The 17,326-nt window shown below is 42.3% G+C and overlaps 1 protein-coding gene across 2 annotated transcripts in view; it reads left to right on the top strand.

Annotated features, from left to right (window-relative positions):
• The window catches only part of SNX9 (sorting nexin 9), a 191,823-nt gene that overhangs the window by 77,448 nt on the left and 97,049 nt on the right, over positions 1 to 17,326 (top strand). For both annotated transcript variants that reach the window (XM_089669737.1, XM_089669738.1), the window contains one exon: positions 11,054 to 11,128. In XM_089669737.1, the coding sequence (XP_089525863.1) occupies positions 11,054 to 11,128 (75 nt within the window). The remainder of the gene's footprint in view (positions 1 to 11,053; positions 11,129 to 17,326) is intronic.

Below are 17,326 nucleotides of genomic sequence, written 5' to 3'. Positions count from 1 at the left end.
GACCAAGAAGAGTTGGCAGCCGAGGCTGCTAACAGTCAGTGAAAAAAATGTCATCCGAGAAACTTTGGTACCTTCCCATAAAGTTCTTCTACTACCTCTCCACATAAAATTGGGATTGATGAAGCAATTCATAAAATCACTTCCAAGAGATGAAGAATGCTTCAAATACTTGGTCTCCAAATTTCCAGGCCTGTCGGAGGCAAAATTGAAGGAAGGTGTGTTCATCGGACCAGACATTAGAAGGCTTATAGTTGATCAAGAGTTTGTCAATACCATGACGGATCCTCAAAAAGAAGGATGGATTGCATTTAAAGAAGTCGTACAGAAATTTTTAGGCAATAACAAAGATCCTCACTACAAAAAGATTGTCGGACGAATGCTGAAAGCATTTCAAGCTTTAGGTTGCCTGATGAGTTTGAAAGTGCATTTCCTGCAGTCCCACCTTGACTACTTTCCTGGAAATTTGGGAGCTGTGAGTGAGGAACAAGGTGAACGATTCCACCAAGACATTAAAGAGATGGAAAGGAGATACTAGGGAAAATGGAGCATTACAATGATGGCAGACTACTGTTGGATGCTTCAGAGAGACATTCCAGATGCTACTCACAAGCGCAAATGCACCAAGAGGAGCCTCACAGGGAAGAAGAATCGAGTTTAGTGTGTGTAGGTGAGCTCATTTCTGTTCAAAAAAGGATTTTCTTGAAAATATTGTAATAAAACTTTAATTTTATAAGTCTATTTCCATTTATTTTGAGGTATTGCCTTATTTAACATAGTTACCTAAATTGTCAGGAAACGTGATGTCCTATGACAGAATGGAGGTCATTTTCGGATTCAGCGCACCAAAAAACAAAGATTACATGGAATAACCAAAACGGCTCTTGAAAAAAAAATTTTTTCACACCTGTGAAGATTTATACAGCGCCAACAGTTTGTGCAGCACTTTACAAAATGAAGGTAGACATAGTTACAATACAATTTGGTATAAGAGGAAACAGAGGGCCCTGCTCGTTAGACCTTATAGTTTAAGCATGAACTTGCTGTCCCAGCCGTTGTGAGCTTACAGTCACATACTCTAGGGCAGGCAAAACTTGATTGCTTGACAGATTATTGTGTAGGATGATTCATACCAGGAATTCCCAAACTTCCTTTTAACTGTACAACACACACCATTATATCATTCTGTTTCTCCTTTGCTAAAACAGTAACATCCTTACTGCAGAGCGATAGGCCTCATGCATTTGAACTTTTTTTTTATTTACCAAGTTCTCAAGCTTAGAATGCTTGCCATTTTCTTATGCCCAGAAAGCAGCAGGTGCCATGTACAGCCGCCAATACAAGTGAATGGCTGTGTTTGGGGAAATATGTCATATGCACTTACACGGGTAAACGCTGATGCAGAAGCAATTTGATTGTTACAAGACTATGGCCACATACAACCATTTACTTATTTTAGTGGATGTGCAGTACATAGCACCTACGGTTCCCCGGAAGCGGAAGAGTGCTGGGGTTTTAATGCTTGAGGACTTTGGAGTTAATAAATGTCCCTGTATATTATAGGTGGTCACATAAACAACACCTCATGCGCTCAGGGACCCAGATCAGAAGTGGGTGGATGGATCCGCTACTAAGAAAGTTCATCCACCAACGGATCAAAGGTTGTGCAGCTCTTACACAAGGTTGGGGAAGCCCGACATAAACTGCAATGAAGAGCAAAAACAGCACTCTAACCTTGCGCATTAACTCAGTAAAAAGGTGTAATTTTATTGAAATAAGATGTATACTCACAAAAGTGGCAGTATATAAGGCATATTACAGCCAAAATAGGAACACTGGAGTAGGAGACACGTGCGAATCCCACCAAGAGGGGAGACTCTCAGAGTGAACTGACACGTTTCGAAGGGAGATACCTTCTTCCTCAGAGCTCCGAGGAATAAGGGAACTCCCTTCGAAACACGTCACCTTCACTGTGAGAGTCTCCCCTCTCGGTGGGATTCGCACGTGTCTCCTACTACAGAGCTCTGAAGAAGAAGGGATCTCCTTTCGTAACGCATCAGTTCACTCTGAGAGTCTCCCCTCTTGGTGGAATTTGCACGTGTCTTCTACTCCAGTGTTCCTATTTTGGATGTAATATGCCTTATATACTGCCACTTTTGTGAGTATACATCTTATTTCAATAAAATTACACCATTTTACTGAGGTAATGCGCAAGGCTGGTGTGCTTTCTGTTTTTGTTCTTCATTGCACATTATAGGTGGTCCGCATGGTCAGGAGCCAAGGGATAGCTCTCCTACAAGAACACAGATCTATAGTAGAATGAGGAAAAGTTTAAATTTTTCTTTGTTTTTAACGTTGCTTGTTGTCTGGTTGAAAATAGGATTTGCTGAAAAACGCCGTTACCAACAGTGGATGTGACATGAATTTATGTTCCTGACAGTTACTATCTTCAAAGTCACTGAGACCAATAGTAGTCCTGGAGGAATTTTTTGAGATGGACATGGCTTCTAGTAAACAATGTAGGCCATAAACAGCCTTATTTGTTTACCTGCGGCTCCCCAGACATGGAGAGTGCTGGGGATTTTACGCTTGAGGCCTTTGGAGGTAATAAATGTCCATGTACGGTATAAGTGGTCCCCATGACCAGGAGCCAAGGGATAGCTCTCCTACAAGAACACAGGTGTATAGTAGAATGAGGAAAAGTTTACATTTTTCTTTGTTTTTAACGTAGCTTGTGTCTGGTCGGAAATAGGATTTGCTGAAAAATGCCCTTACCAACAGAGGATGTGACCTGAATTTCTGTTCCTGCCAGTTACTATCTGCATATTCACTGACACCAGTTGTCCTGGAAGAGTTTTTTTTTTTTTTTTTTTTTTTTTTTTTTTAAGATCAACACAGCTTCTAGTAAACAATGTAGGCCATAAACAGACTTATTTGTGCACCAATCTGGTGACCCATTGCAGCCCTTTAGCAAGTACCAAACTTTTTAAGGGTTCCTCTTAGTGGGGTTATGGAAACTGAATGCTTCAGATGTCAGAAGTTGGAAATTATGATCATTCCCTAAAATTTTCCTATGTGTTGCTTTTCTATAGATAGTACAGCAGTGCCTTCCATATTTGTTCAACATTGCAGCATGGCAGTGGGGTCAGATGTAATCTATTCCCTGGGTGTTATTCAGCAGGATAATGGAAGTCTTCTCCTTCTCTGATAGCGGACACTGCTATACTTGCCGTAATTACTCAGCCTAAAAGTATTTATACTTTCTGATTAAAGTACATCTAAACCCAAGACCAAAAATTAAAAGTATTGCAGGTCTTTAGATGTGGTGGCTGCGTTAGTTTTCTTTTTATCTCAGTTGCTTAATTTATTTTAACTTGGTAATCCTACCATTAACATACTTCAGTCCTGAGATGAAAACTGTACTTTGCAGAGTTAGGACTACATAATACCACCAGAGGCAGAGAGTACAGGAAGTTAGCGGTTCTGAAAAGCCGCTTCCCCCCCCCCCCCCCCTTTTGCACTTGTCAAACCAATATAATACAGTATTTTCAATTGTAAATTTAACAGACCGAAAGGGAGCAAATAAGGGAAATATTGTATTTCCAGAGATTTCATACACTTTAAATAAGAAGCATAACATGGCCTGAAAAGTGAAACTTAGATCTAATTTCATTTCAGTTTTTATCCAATAAATATAGTTTAACTGATTTAAATTATATAATTATTGTTTCTGGCCCTCTCTAGGGCAATCTTATATTTACCAGGAAATGTAAACTGTATGGGGCAAAATGCCTAATTTTCCTGTGCCATAAGTCTACAGCAAGTAATTAAAAGCTTACTACAATGAATGGTGTAATCTTCTCATTCAAGTAATTGCTTGGTAGCTATGAAGAAATCATCCCAGCATATTTATTTGTTTCAGCAATAAAATGCATTGAAACAATTGTGCATTGAACTATGACCATTTACAGTTGCCATATGTCTCTGACTCAAGGTGTGTGTAGTCTGAATTACGTCACACTTGATAAAAATAGAATGTGACAGTAAAACCATCACATGCTTCTCATACATTATGACATAATCTTAAAGCAAAAGATTCCTATATAATTATGTTTTCATTTCCTGAAAGTCATATCCTTAGTAAAAAAGATTTTTCTCCAAGCCAAACCCCATTTTGTTTGGAGTGAGAAGGGTTTGGACCCCCTGTCAAGTTTGTATTGTTGTCTGTATCCCGTTTGGGGAGATTCAGCACTCTCCTTGTGCTACTGACCATTGTCAATGAGAAAGTGAGGGGAATTCAATATTTTAGAGTTGTCCCCAGAACAAGAGGTAAAGGGAAATCTTCCAGTGGGGACAGCTATCTAAGAGGGGAGTTCTTGTGGTGGGGGTGTTTAAAGAAGATCTTTCATTATAATTATTTTATACTGTCCCCTATGGGACAAAGTACATTGTCCCTGTTGCTAGGTGCTTTCTAACGTCTAACTCCGCTATGAGGTACAAACTGCACTCCCTCCTCTCCTGCTTCAGACAAACTGACAACAGCTGAGAAGGAGACGTCTGCTTTATAATGGCAGCTTTTCTCAGCTGTGAGAACTTTCCACAAACAAGCAGTGGCAAGATACATGCAGAGGGCTTGAAACATGCCCACTCCCTCTTGCTATTGCTTGTCTATGGAAGGTTCTCTCAACTGAGTCAGCCTGCTCTTAAGTATCCATCTCATTCAGAGCTGTTGTTGGTTCGGCCGCAGCAGGATGAGAAGGGGGCAGATTTGACATCATAGCTAGTATTAGAAAGAACTTAGCAAAATGAGACTATGTACCTTGTCCCATAGAGAACAGAATTGTAAAAAAATATGATAGTTCTTCTTTAAACATTTGTTGCCAGTAATTTTAGTGGTGGTCACGGAGTTTATTCTGCACCATTCCAGAAGATGGAAAGAGGGAGAAGGCTTCTGGATTCCATGGAACAACACAGACCCTAGACTATACATTCAGCTATACAGAACATGAATCTAAAAGCATTGGCTGGAATCTTGCAGAACCTTGGCAGGTGAGCAGAGGGCTGTATTCTTTCTCCCACACAAGCTGCCAATCTCTTTGCCAGGCTCCAGCTTCAGACATCTTTCCAGGACAACTCCAGTAGCAGAGTTTCTCCCTTGGCACTCCATCCTGGGACCAGTTTGCTCCTGCTGGGAAAGGCTAGCTGCAGACCTTGACCCAGGTTTAGCCTTCCAAGAACATGTAGACCCTACCAAGGCAGCAGGCCGAGAAGGACAGCAGAACTGACAGAGCCCCTCCCTAGGCCAGGAGGCCAAGGCCAACCCATACATCCATACTCTTCCCCTGCATATACCATTGGCAACAAATCGTTTAGTGGATGGCCAGCAGAGGACAATGATATTAATATTCCAGACCTATTGCCTCTTCTCATTCCATTACTAAACACACTCTCTAGTAGCAGGCAGAAGTAGACACTTGGGTTGGGTTTAGGAAAAACCAAGCAAAAACAGACCTATCAATTGTGCTCTAGTTGAATACAGCCAAGCTTAACTAAATTTAAAGAGTCACTCCTCAAGGCAGGATGGCTATATATTTAAACACAGAGGTTGATCTGGGAAGTATAGTGTTTGTTTTACGTTTATACTTTTGCTTTCAGGCTCATGCGTTTACATATGTTTCCACAAGGTCAGAGTATCTGATCTGCCCCTGGATGCACAGATTTCTATTTTTTTTTTTTAATGCAAATAAACTGAATGCACATAAACACACAGTATCCATTATACCATTTATATAAATTTAGAAATGTCCTACAAACACACTCAAATGAATATAGTCGCATGTATGTCTGTTATACTACAATGTTTCATGACAGATTTAACCATTGACTGCATCCCTTAGTGCAGGGGTTAAAATTTCGAGTCCAGACCTACTAGCCGGTCACAAAACGTACTCTCCACCAGTTGCCCCACCCATCCTTGCCCAGGTCCGCCCCCAACCCCACCCCAGCTCGCCCCCAACCACGCCCCCTTAAAGCTTATGAAATTACATTTTTCTTTAGAATAAAGAGTCCAAAATATAAAACTGTACATAGTAATGTATATCCCAGCTCCCCTGTACTCCATTATAGTGATGACATGTATACAGTAATCATTACTGTATACATGTCATATCACTATAATGGAGTATAGGGGAGCTGGGATATACATTACTGTATACATGTCATATCACTATAATGGAGTACAGGGGAGCTGGGATATACATTACTGTATACATGTCATATCACTATAATGGAGTATAGGGGAGCTGGGATATACATTACTGTATACATGTCATATCACTATAATGGAGTACAGGGGAGCTGGGATATACATTACTGTATACATGTCATATCACTATAATGGAGTACAGGGGAGCTGGGATATACATTACTGTATACATGTCATATCACTATAATGGAGTACAGGGGAGCTGGGATATACATACTGTATACATGTCATATCACTATAATGGAGTATAGGGGAGCTGGGATATACATTACTGTATACATGTCATATCACTATAATGGAGTACAGGGGAGCTGGGATATACATTACTGAGTAATGTATATCCCAGCTACCCTGTACTCCATTATAGGGATATGACATGTAGACAGTAATGTATATCCCAACTCCCCTGTACTCCATTATAGTGATATGACATGTTGTATACAGTACTTACTCCTAGTCCCTCCGAGTCCCCCGCGGTGGTGGAGAGGGTGTCTCCTCTCAGCAAAGGAGAGCTGACCACTCCTGCATCTGTCCCCTCATCGGCGGTGCCGCAGAAGCCGGAGACTGGAAGTTGGAAACCGAAACTCGGCTTCACAATGAAGCTTGGAGCGCAGGTGCAGTCGCTCCATGCTTCATCTGTGCTCGCCACAGAGGAATTTCTCCTCGCATTTGGCGAGCAGGCGAGCGGCTTTTCCAAGGCCTGCCTTAGTGGTTCTTAATAGTTTTCATATGTTACCGATCACCACCATCCCTACCATATTTTCAGACTGACTTGGTTACTTTTAGGTAACGTATGCAGCAGTTTTTAAATGTTTTTTAAGTTTTGCTATGTGAATGGGATCATGTAACAAATATAAAGTAGGTTCTATTCTAAATTTGGCTACAAAAGTGGAAGTACACTTTAAAGGAGATGCGGGGGGTGTTATAAAAAAAAATCTAAACTCGCCTCCATGTTGCAGCATTGCTGTGATGCTGAAGCTGTTCCCCCTTATCCACTCTAAGACCAAGAACTGAGTGGATCACATGACTGCCGATCGCTCAGTTCTTGGTCTGCTTGGAGCTAAGAGAAGTGACTGTCAGTTTCTGTTCTCTGCTCTGCCCCTCCAGCACTCTTTTGAGAGGTGGCGGGAGCATGTCTGCCAACAGTGGGCTCTAGCCTATTCTGGGTCACAGAAGAGCACAAGTATGTGCACTCCTGTGACCCAGAAGAGAAGTATGGCGAAAACAAGCTTTGGCCATACTTCTCTTTTAAGCTGTTTCTGTGTTGGGCCTCCTAGCTCCCTGCAGTCACCCGCATTGTAGACTGCTAAAATCCCTTGTTCCTGGGCCTGTAGATATGCAGCCCATGACTCCCCAATATCCCAAATGTCTTTATCAGGAAACTCTGGGGAAGCATGGTTAGTGCTATCCCCGCTGGGGCTGCTTGATAATGCTGGTCTCCAGTGGTTACCCTGACCTTGCAAGCCTCCTGGCACCTCTGACACTCTGAGTTCAGACATATTAAAGAATTGTGTCTCTTGCATTGTTATCCTATAGTGTTGAAATAACACTTCTATATTAGTCTTGTTCAGAAGAGTAGACCACGAGAATAATAGGTTTGTTAACCCCAGTTAACACATACAATAGAACACTGGTAAAATAGGAATAATCAGTTAGCAACATTTAACAAATTATACAGTCATGAGCAGTAAGTTTCAGCTATTAAACTGTAACACGAACAGTAAGAGGGGGGAGAAAAGGCTTGTTGACTCATCAGCCCCCTCTAGGCCACTAGCGCCACAATGGTGGATGCAGAGAATTATGTAAATGTATGCTCCGACATAAATAGATAGAAGTATCCCAATTTAATTGTAGCTACAGATTGCATTGTAGATATTGCACCTTGAGTCCTGTGATGTTTAAAGTTCCTGATATTGTGGTGTTCGTTGTCTTCTGCTAGCAATGGTGTGGCCCTTAAACAGCAGTGAATACTGGTAATTCAATGAAGTTAAGCAGACTGTGGTACTGCTCAAAGCAAAGATCTCCTGATACTGAGGTGAAAAGGTGTCTGCATGCAGTGTCTCTAGAGTGTTGACAGAGTTTGGGTGTCCGCATGCTCACCAATCCTATGAATGGCACAGCCTCCTAGTAACAGGGGTTCTTGCACAGACTTTTAGCTGTTTGCAGGAATGCTGAGAGTTGCTGCCTGATGGCCTATCAACTCAGTGAACAGAGATTTCTATGTGAAGACTGGATAGTGACAGTCCTGATGCAGAGAAGCTGATGCGATCCCAGTGTGGCGATCAGCATCACCGCTGTGGTGAACTGATGTGTAGAGTCCCGCAGCAGCAGGCCAGCAATCTGTCTCTGAAAGAGAACAGCAGTCCCCCTGTGTTCAGCTATGAATCCCAAACCAATTGAGCAAGCTAGTTCCTTGTTGTAGCATATATCTGCTCTCCCAGCGCCCTTCTGATTCCTCAGCACTCAGAAATACAGTATGTATTGGCTAAAGGACCACAGGTCCCCAGATCCTCTGCTGTCGGAAAAACTGGATCCACTCTGCTAACAGGAAGTGATGTAGCATTTCCAGTACTGGGCACTAGAGGGAAAAGGATTAATCACAGTCTCATCTGTAAATGTCCCAGAATGGCATAATGATATAGCCGACACCTGGCTACACATGCAAATGAAAGTGCATGTCCATTGGGCATATACGATGTTAGTAACTTCCTTCTTTCATTATGCATGTGTCTGATCATTGAAAAAGTAATGTATTTACACCTATAGCATGGGTGTCAAACTGGCGGCCATCCAGCTGTTGCCAAACTACAAGTCCCATGAGGCATTGCAAGATTGATAGTTACAAACATGACTCCCAAAGGCAGAGGCATGGTGGGACTTGTAGTTTCGCAACAGCTGTTTGACAACCCTTACCTACATTATGTACTAGGAGGGTGCAGTCACTCCCAGAGTGCTACAGGGGGTTATGGGAAAATTTGGGTAAGATTTGAATCAAGGTAAATTGAGTAGACTTTTTTTGGTATGTTGGTAGTGTATAGCATTAGCAGCTCACTGAATTATTTTGTTTCTAGTTCTGCAGAGATGTTCTGTATTCTATGAAAAAGTAGCAGCAGGCAGCTCAAATTCTTCCATTGAAAATCAATGAGCTTCCCACAATTTAGAACGGGGGTCAGCAACCTGTAGATTGCAATCTACCAATAGATCGCGGCCAGGTGACTGGTAGATCGCGGTCAGGGCTTGGTGACCCGCTATCCCAGAGCATCAAACAGAGTGCAATGCAGAGGGACTACTTGTAAAGTTGGAACTGCAGTAGAGAGTAAGAGCCACATAAGCCGATGCCTCCTCTGTAGTGATGGCTTCTGTCCCATAGGGGGAGTGATACCAACTGCACTCCACCTCTTATCCTGGCTAGCAGTCTCCAGAGTGGTGCCAGCAGCAGACAAAAAAAGAGCTAATAATACTAACAATTTTTTAACACGTAATTGTTAGTATTATTAGCGCTACACTATTTATTTTAATTGATCATTCACTTACTTGGGTATAAGTTTGGTGTCGGCAGCTTTTGAAGGATAGGATTCCATTTAAGCGCAGGAGGTTGTTTTTGGAATTTTTTAGACAAAAAAAGAGATCTTCAGGTCATTGTAAAGCAATACACTGGGCATAATAGTATAGGGCTGCTTTCACACTGATGCGCTGCGGTTTACCCACGCCGCGGATGCAGTGCAGTGTACCTTACAATTGAATGCAGGAGTTTTGGTACGCTACCAGAAAGTGCACCACACCTGCAGAATATATTCGAAGTCTCTGGCAAAGAGCAGGAAAGTCACAGATGCTCTGTGCTGCACCCACAGTGCAGGTAAACAGCACATTCGTGTGAAAAAGAGGGCTAAAAACAGTAAGGGTTAACTTGCATTTGAGTGTGGTAAAACACCATAGTGAAGATGTGTTTTTACCACCCCTGCCCCAACCGCACTCCATTTAGCTGCAGTGGCCAGGGATGTACACATGTTGCAGCTGCAGCAGGAGTTATACACCCTGTCATGGTTGATGGGTGTAGCATCTGCCAAGCATGACCCATTCAAGTGAATGCGGCCTCTCTGCAAGTTCCCTGAAACCTTGTGCAGTACAGCAATCGAGGTTACAGCAGACAGCCTTGTGTTGCTTTCTCACCACCTGCTTTAACCCCTTGGACTACGCATCAGCATTCAGTTGTGGGGCGCTTGCAGAGTGGCCTCATTTACTTAAATGGGTCGCAATTGGCAGGAGGTAGCACCCACCAAAAGCAACAGGGGGTTTCATTCCTGCTGTAGCATCTGTACATCTCTGGCTGCTGCCTTGGCAGCTAAATAAGATGGAGATTGTGGTGCAATAAAACTGCCACTCAACAGCAAAGTTTTACCACCCCCAAATTTACGTGTGAACGAGCCTTAAGGGTGCCTATACCGAATGCAACTATGGGCATATTCACAAGTGCAACAGGACTGTTGCTCCTCTGAAAAGCGATACGAATGTGTTTGATAGGTGGTGAGGAGGCGATATGTTGCCTCTTCAACACCTGACTTAAACCCATGATTGCTGTGCATTGCATGCAATCGCAACATAGTAGCATGGAAATTAGAGGTTAAAATGGGGTATGAGGAGGTGACACTGGACGACACTGTGCCCGCTGATCTTTGACTTCTCCCTGATCTATTCAATTCCAGACTGGTTGTTTTTTGAATTCTCTACTATGTAAGTAATACATGTTTGAGAGTTTATATACATGATATTTCTCAATGGCTTCTCTTGCAGGATGTCGGCGGAGGATGGATTGAAGCAAAGAATAATCATGGTGACAGAGGACTTGTACCAACAGACTATGTAGAGGTGAGTGATGTTGCCAGGATACAGATTTTTGCATTTCCCTACCTTCAAACCCAATCATTAAATTATTATGTAAGCTTTTAAAATGTTAATGTCACTTTAAACCCTTGCCTACCGGGCACTTATACCCCCTTCCTGCCCAGGCCAGTTTTCAGCTTTCTGCGCTGTTGCAATTTGAATGACAATTGTGCGGTCATGCAATACTGTAACCATATGAAATTTTTATCATTTTTTTGAGACAGATAAAGCTTTCTTTTGGTGGTATTTAATCACCTCAGGGTTTTTTATTTTTTTGCTAAACAAACCACTGAAAATTAAAAAAAAAAAAAAACTCTTTTTCTTAGTTTCGTTAGTTTCTGTTATAAAATTTTGTAAATAAGTGATTTTTCTCCTTCACTTATGTGCGCTAATGAAGCTGCAGTGATGGGCACTGATGAGGAGGCACTGGTAGGTGGCACTGATTGGCATTGACAGGCATCACTGATGGGCACTGAAAGGCAGCACTCATATATGGCACTGATAGGTGGCACTGACTGGCACTGTTAGGTGGCGCTAATTGGCACTGATAGTCGGCACTGACTGGCACGGATAGATGGCACTAATTGGCAGCACTGACTGGCATTGATAGGTGGCACTGAAAGGCAGCTCAGATGGGCATTGATGTGCACTGGTAGGCACTGATATGTGGCATTGATACGGCACTGATGGGCACTGGCAGGTGGCATTTATGAGCACTGACTGGTGGCATTGATGGACACTGACAGGTGGCACTGATGGGGCTACACTGATCATCAGGGCACACTGATAATCAGTGCCCTGATGATCAGTGTAAATGTCCTCTTTGAGGAATGCCAATTACCGGTTCTCCTCTCCTCACGAGCTGTCAGTGTGACAGCTCGTGAGGAGAGAAATGCCGATAACCGGCATTATCTTATTTAAATGCGATCAGCTGTGATTGGACACAGCTGATCACATGACAGAGCTGACGTCTTCGGCTCTTTCTGTTGATCGGTTATCTGCTGTGTCCCAGGGACACAGTACACCACTGATCGCCGCACTGCACCAGTCATTTGCTTATATGGCGGGTGGGAGGTGGTTAAAGGCCTCATGTTCACTGCAGCTGCTAAACTGACATCTAGCCTCATGCACACGGGATGTTTTTGATAATGCTGGTAACATTAGCTGTGTAAAGTCACGTTAAAACGTGACTTTCAGCTTTTTTTAGCGTTTTGCATTAGCTTTTAGCGGCGTTTTTCCGCGTTTGCGGTTTTTAGTGGGTTTTCCCCCCAAAAAAACTCAATTTTTGGGGGGTCAAAAAAACAGACAAAAACGCCAGTTTGCAGCGTTTTACCGCGTTTTTCAGCATTAGCGTTTAGCGGCGTTTTTCCACGTTTGCGGTTTTTAGTGGGTTTTCCCCCCAAAAAACCTCAATTTTTGGGGGGTCAAAAAAACAGACAAAAACGCCAGTTTGCAGCGTTTTACCACGTTTTTCAGCATTAGACCGTTTTTACAGCTAAGAAACTCTAGAAACCCACTAGTTCTGGGGGTTTTTTTCCAGCCAAAAAATGTTGATTGATTACAGTCTATGTGTGCATGGACACATAGGATAACGTGCTGGGGGGTTTACTAGCTGTAGAAAAAACGTCAAAAGCCAAAAACAGCCGCTGTAAAGACGTTTTCTGGCATTTTCTCTGTTAGCACAAAAATTGCATTCGGGACAAAAGTTTACCAACATTTAAAACATCAAACATGCCCAAACCCTAGGCACGTTTAGTACTTTAGCATTTATTCACTTCAATACCCAGAATAAATACAATTTCTGGCTAATGAAATAATCTTCCAAACACCAAATGCTGCTCTGCTAAACTCACCCAAACTGGTTTGAAAAAAATGCAGCTTAGGTGATATGCCCAGTGAAGTGACCACCCCCCGTGATACACAGAGACGAAACACATCTTCCTACATAAGTTGTACCTGCTTATCTGTAGCCCTGTCTTCTCCACAGCAGTCCAAAAAATGTACATGGCATTTCTAAGCTTCAGCAAGGCAGCTGGTGGAGTTTTGATGTCATATTCTGCGCAGCATAGAGAAGAGAGCAGAGTGTAGTCTGAGACCTGAGTGGAGAGGGTAAGGACACACTCCTGTCTACAAAGTCCCATAGAGAAACAAGCACAGCTAAGGATGTCAATCACCTGCTTGGTGCTAGGTGGTTATGCGGTCTTTCATGATTGTCTGGTGAAGTGATTCTACAGATAGTAGAGGAATGACAGAGGAAACAGAAATCACACTACGTGTTTCCGATTGAGGCTAGTACACACTATAGAAGGATATACTTTGTTCATTTGTCATTTCAGCCTTTTACAACAACATGGTTAGCAAGCAACCAGCATATGTTTTGGCATTTGGGGTTTTCACCTCCCAATCTTTGATGATGATCTGTCTTTCAATATAACCATGAGGTTAAAATTGGTTAAAGAAATGCAAATTGAGCCATTCAACCTTGCTTCACCTGTATTTACCAACTAGTGTACAGTCACAAAAGTGAATTGGAATGTTACAGCTATGCTTCCAGTATATTATCTTGTTTATGATCTTGGTGTCCAAGCTGAAACCTGTGCTGTGGGAAATATGTAGGCTGGTACTACTGACCTGTTTTGGGAAAAAAAAAAAAAGCATTTGCCTTGCTCTGTATTGGAGCTTTGACTTTGAATCAATGACTTAGAACAAATAAACACCAAGTAAAATCAGTAATCCTGGTTTGCATACCTGTCCTGGGGTCAGTGATGAGAAAATATTGAAGTATTTGGACCGACATGACAGCCAGGCAAATCTAGTGCGAATGGTCAAGTTTGCAGTGGCAGTCTACATATTTATCTCAGTAGAGGTTACATTTAAGGGTTACGCTATGACGTCTATAACCAGTTTCTCCTTCCATACAATGTAATATCTTATCGTAGAACAGGAAACCTTAACTGGGACCATGGGACGATGATACTCAGATTAAAGGACATTTTTATACATGAGAATTTCTTAATGTGTGAGACGTTCCCACATGAAGTTTTCTGCAAATACCAAAGGGACTTGGTTTTATAACATAATAAGGATAAGATCACCTTTGGGAACATGTAACATGTCTTAGGGTGGAAAGTGTAACATGCTCTCACTCCTGCAGCAGCTGCCCGCTCCACTGCCTCTAGTGACAGCAAGCGGGGGGATCTTCTTCTCCTGCTAGCTGTCACTATTTTTTAAAACAATGTGACCGTGTCGGACTTTGCCGCGTCATTCATTCACAGAGACCTATGAATGGGAAACTACAAGTACCTTTGCGGCTGTCAGCTTGTAGTTCTTAGTGAACTACCATGGCGCTGTTGAGCGCTCTGGTAGTTCATTGTCTCATACCCATACGATGTACGAGCAGACAGATGCACAAGTCTGCAGGAGTTCTGCATGGCTCCTGCGATCTGCTGATCGCTGGTTCAATGCTTTTATAGACTCCAAACAAAAAAAAATAATAAATGCACATTTTTTTTTTACCTGTAAATAGATGTGCATTTATTATTTTTTTTAAAAGGTGAACTTATCCTTTAGAAAAAAAAGTTAGGTGTTTCTAAAGCTTATGTTTAGTGAAGTATGTCTTTCTTTTTATATCCACACCAGGGGCAGTACTTGCAATAAGTGAAAAGGGCCCCTTGTGCTGGTGACTACTATGTCAGTCTTTTGCAACCCCACAGATACTCCTGCAGCTGTGATCTTCTGGTGCTTCAGGGGTTAATACGAGTCATAGGACCTGTCATGGCAACATCTCAAAGTGCCAACTATGCCCTTCTCCATTTATAAAAGTTGTACTGTCGCATCCCGCAATGAAAATGCTCTATAAATGGAGGAAGTGGACCTTTAATTCATCCACCCCTCCTCCATTCATAGAGCAGTGTTCATTGCTGGAGGTTCATTGTAAGATCTGTCCCTGGTGCTGATTAACCGCTTCCTGTCTGCCCTATAGAAGAAGTACTGCTACAGGGCAGCACGGGTGCGCAACATCACGTGTATACAGTATATACACGTGATTTTGCATTTCCGGGTAGGAGGTGCACGCACTACCCTTGCTGCCATTCGTGGCCTCGGCTGTCAGTCACCAGGTCCCAGCCAGTAATTACTCACCAGCACCTGGTGATTGCCAAGTATATCCGGCAGGGTGAGGAGAACTGTTTGTAAACAAAACAGTTCTCTCCCCTGTCAGCTCCTGCACACTACTTTGTATGGCTGTGTATAGCACAGCCATGCAAAGCAATGTGCTTACAATGAAGCACAAACACAGCCCAGTGTGTAAAACATTTCACAGTTAACCCTTTGATAACCCGGCATGGTAACCCCTTCCTGCCCATTGCCATTAATACAGTGTCAGTTCTTTTTATTAGCGCTGATCAGTGTATTGGTGTCACTGGGGATGTCCGTGACACCAAGTCAGTTCCCCCTAGTGTCAGAATGGTCGCCGCAGTCCTGCTAGAAGTCGCTGATCGACGCCATTACTAGTAAAAAAAAAAAAAATGTTTATATACCGCTATTTGTGAAAGCTATAACGTTCACGTAAACCAATGAATTTACACCTATTGGACTTTTTAGCAAAGACATGTAGCAGATTACATTTTGGCTTGAATTTATGACAAATTTGATTTTTACGTTTTTGTTACTGGACATGTTTAATTTAGCAAAAAGTGAAAAATATTGAGGGTTTTTTTTCAAAATTGCCGGAACTTTTTTTTTATAGTGCAAAAAATAAAAAACACACAGACGATCAAATACCACGGAAAGAAAGCTGGCCTAGTCAGGAAGGGGGGTCAATCCTCTGGAGGGCAAGTGATTAATAAACAACAGAAAAATTACTAAACTTAAAGTGGTATTAAATCCAAAAGCAAACATTTATTATAGCAAAGAAAAAGTGTCTCTTTAAGAATCAATCACAATATATATTATGACCGAATGACAAAAGTGTGTAATACTGCAAATCTCAATGAAGTGCAAAATAGAAGGTCAAACATCTATATAAAATGTCCATAAAGTGAACTAGGCTTCTATAAAAATCACTGTGGTGATCAAGTGCCACAATGCTGCAATCCAAAGCCACCAGGTACACACACTTCTTACCAGACTAATAGACCTCTCGGATATAGGAGGCCATAAACACTTGTATAATAGAGGGTCCCAGAAGCCCCAGCCAACACAGTGAGCATCACCTTCATAGCCCAGTATTATTGATTAAAAAAAGGAATCGTAGACACCAACATGAAAAGCCTCACTGCACTCAGCTGGCTGGTGTGGCGATGTCACCACTAGCTGAATCCATTGCGTTTTCGGCGTAATCTACATCAACAGGAAACCGGATTTAACATTTATTGTAATGAATATTAAACCTTTATTATATTGCAGCTTGCCAATTCTTAGATGTGCCTCTTTTTAGGCTTTATTTCCTTTATTTTCATTTAGTGTTCTGGCCAGTAAGTCTGTTGTTGTTGAACACACTTTCCCTCAAATGTAGCTGTTGGAGGGTCGAGACAAACCATTTACCACTGGCAGGGGTGTTCACAATAATCACCTTTATTTATTCATGTAAAATATTTATCCCAAAAGGAAAAAAAAAGCTATTGCTGTAACTTCAATGTAAGTTGGAGTTTGCCTTCATATTGTCAGTGTATCTAATTCAGCTAGTACATCTATCCATCCACCTTCCATGAGACTAGGGTTGCCAACTCATCCCTTTAGCACTTTTGCTGCCAGAGTAATTTTTGCATTTTTCACACACATGCTTGAAGTGATTCTAAAGGCTTTTTTTATAAAGAAAAAATAACAAACATGTCCATACTTACCTTCTGTGTGCAGTGGTTTTGCACAGAGCAGCCCGGATCCTCGTCTTCTCTGGTCCCCCGCCGGCATTCCTGGCCCCTCCCTTCTGTCAGGTGCCTCCACAACAAGCAGCTTGCTGTGGGGGCACCCGCTGCTCCTTGTGTCCATTCACACACACAGCTGTGGCCGCGCCCCCTCTTTTCTCATTGGCTTACTAGCTATTGCAGCTTGCCAGTTCTTAGATGTGCCTCTTTTATAGGCTTTATTTCCATTATTTTCACTTAGTGTTCTGGCCAGTAAGTCTTTTGTTGTTGAACACGCTTTCCTGCAAATGTAGCTGTTGGAGGGTCGGGACAAGCCATT

Source organism: Staurois parvus, unplaced genomic scaffold (assembly GCF_062004578.1).
Source record: "Staurois parvus isolate SC_StPar_1 unplaced genomic scaffold, SC_StPar_1.0 ptg000081l, whole genome shotgun sequence".
Taxonomy (NCBI): domain Eukaryota; kingdom Metazoa; phylum Chordata; class Amphibia; order Anura; family Ranidae; genus Staurois; species Staurois parvus.
The sequence above is the reverse complement of the archived record's forward strand: the minus strand, read 5'-3'. Positions and strand labels throughout refer to the sequence as shown.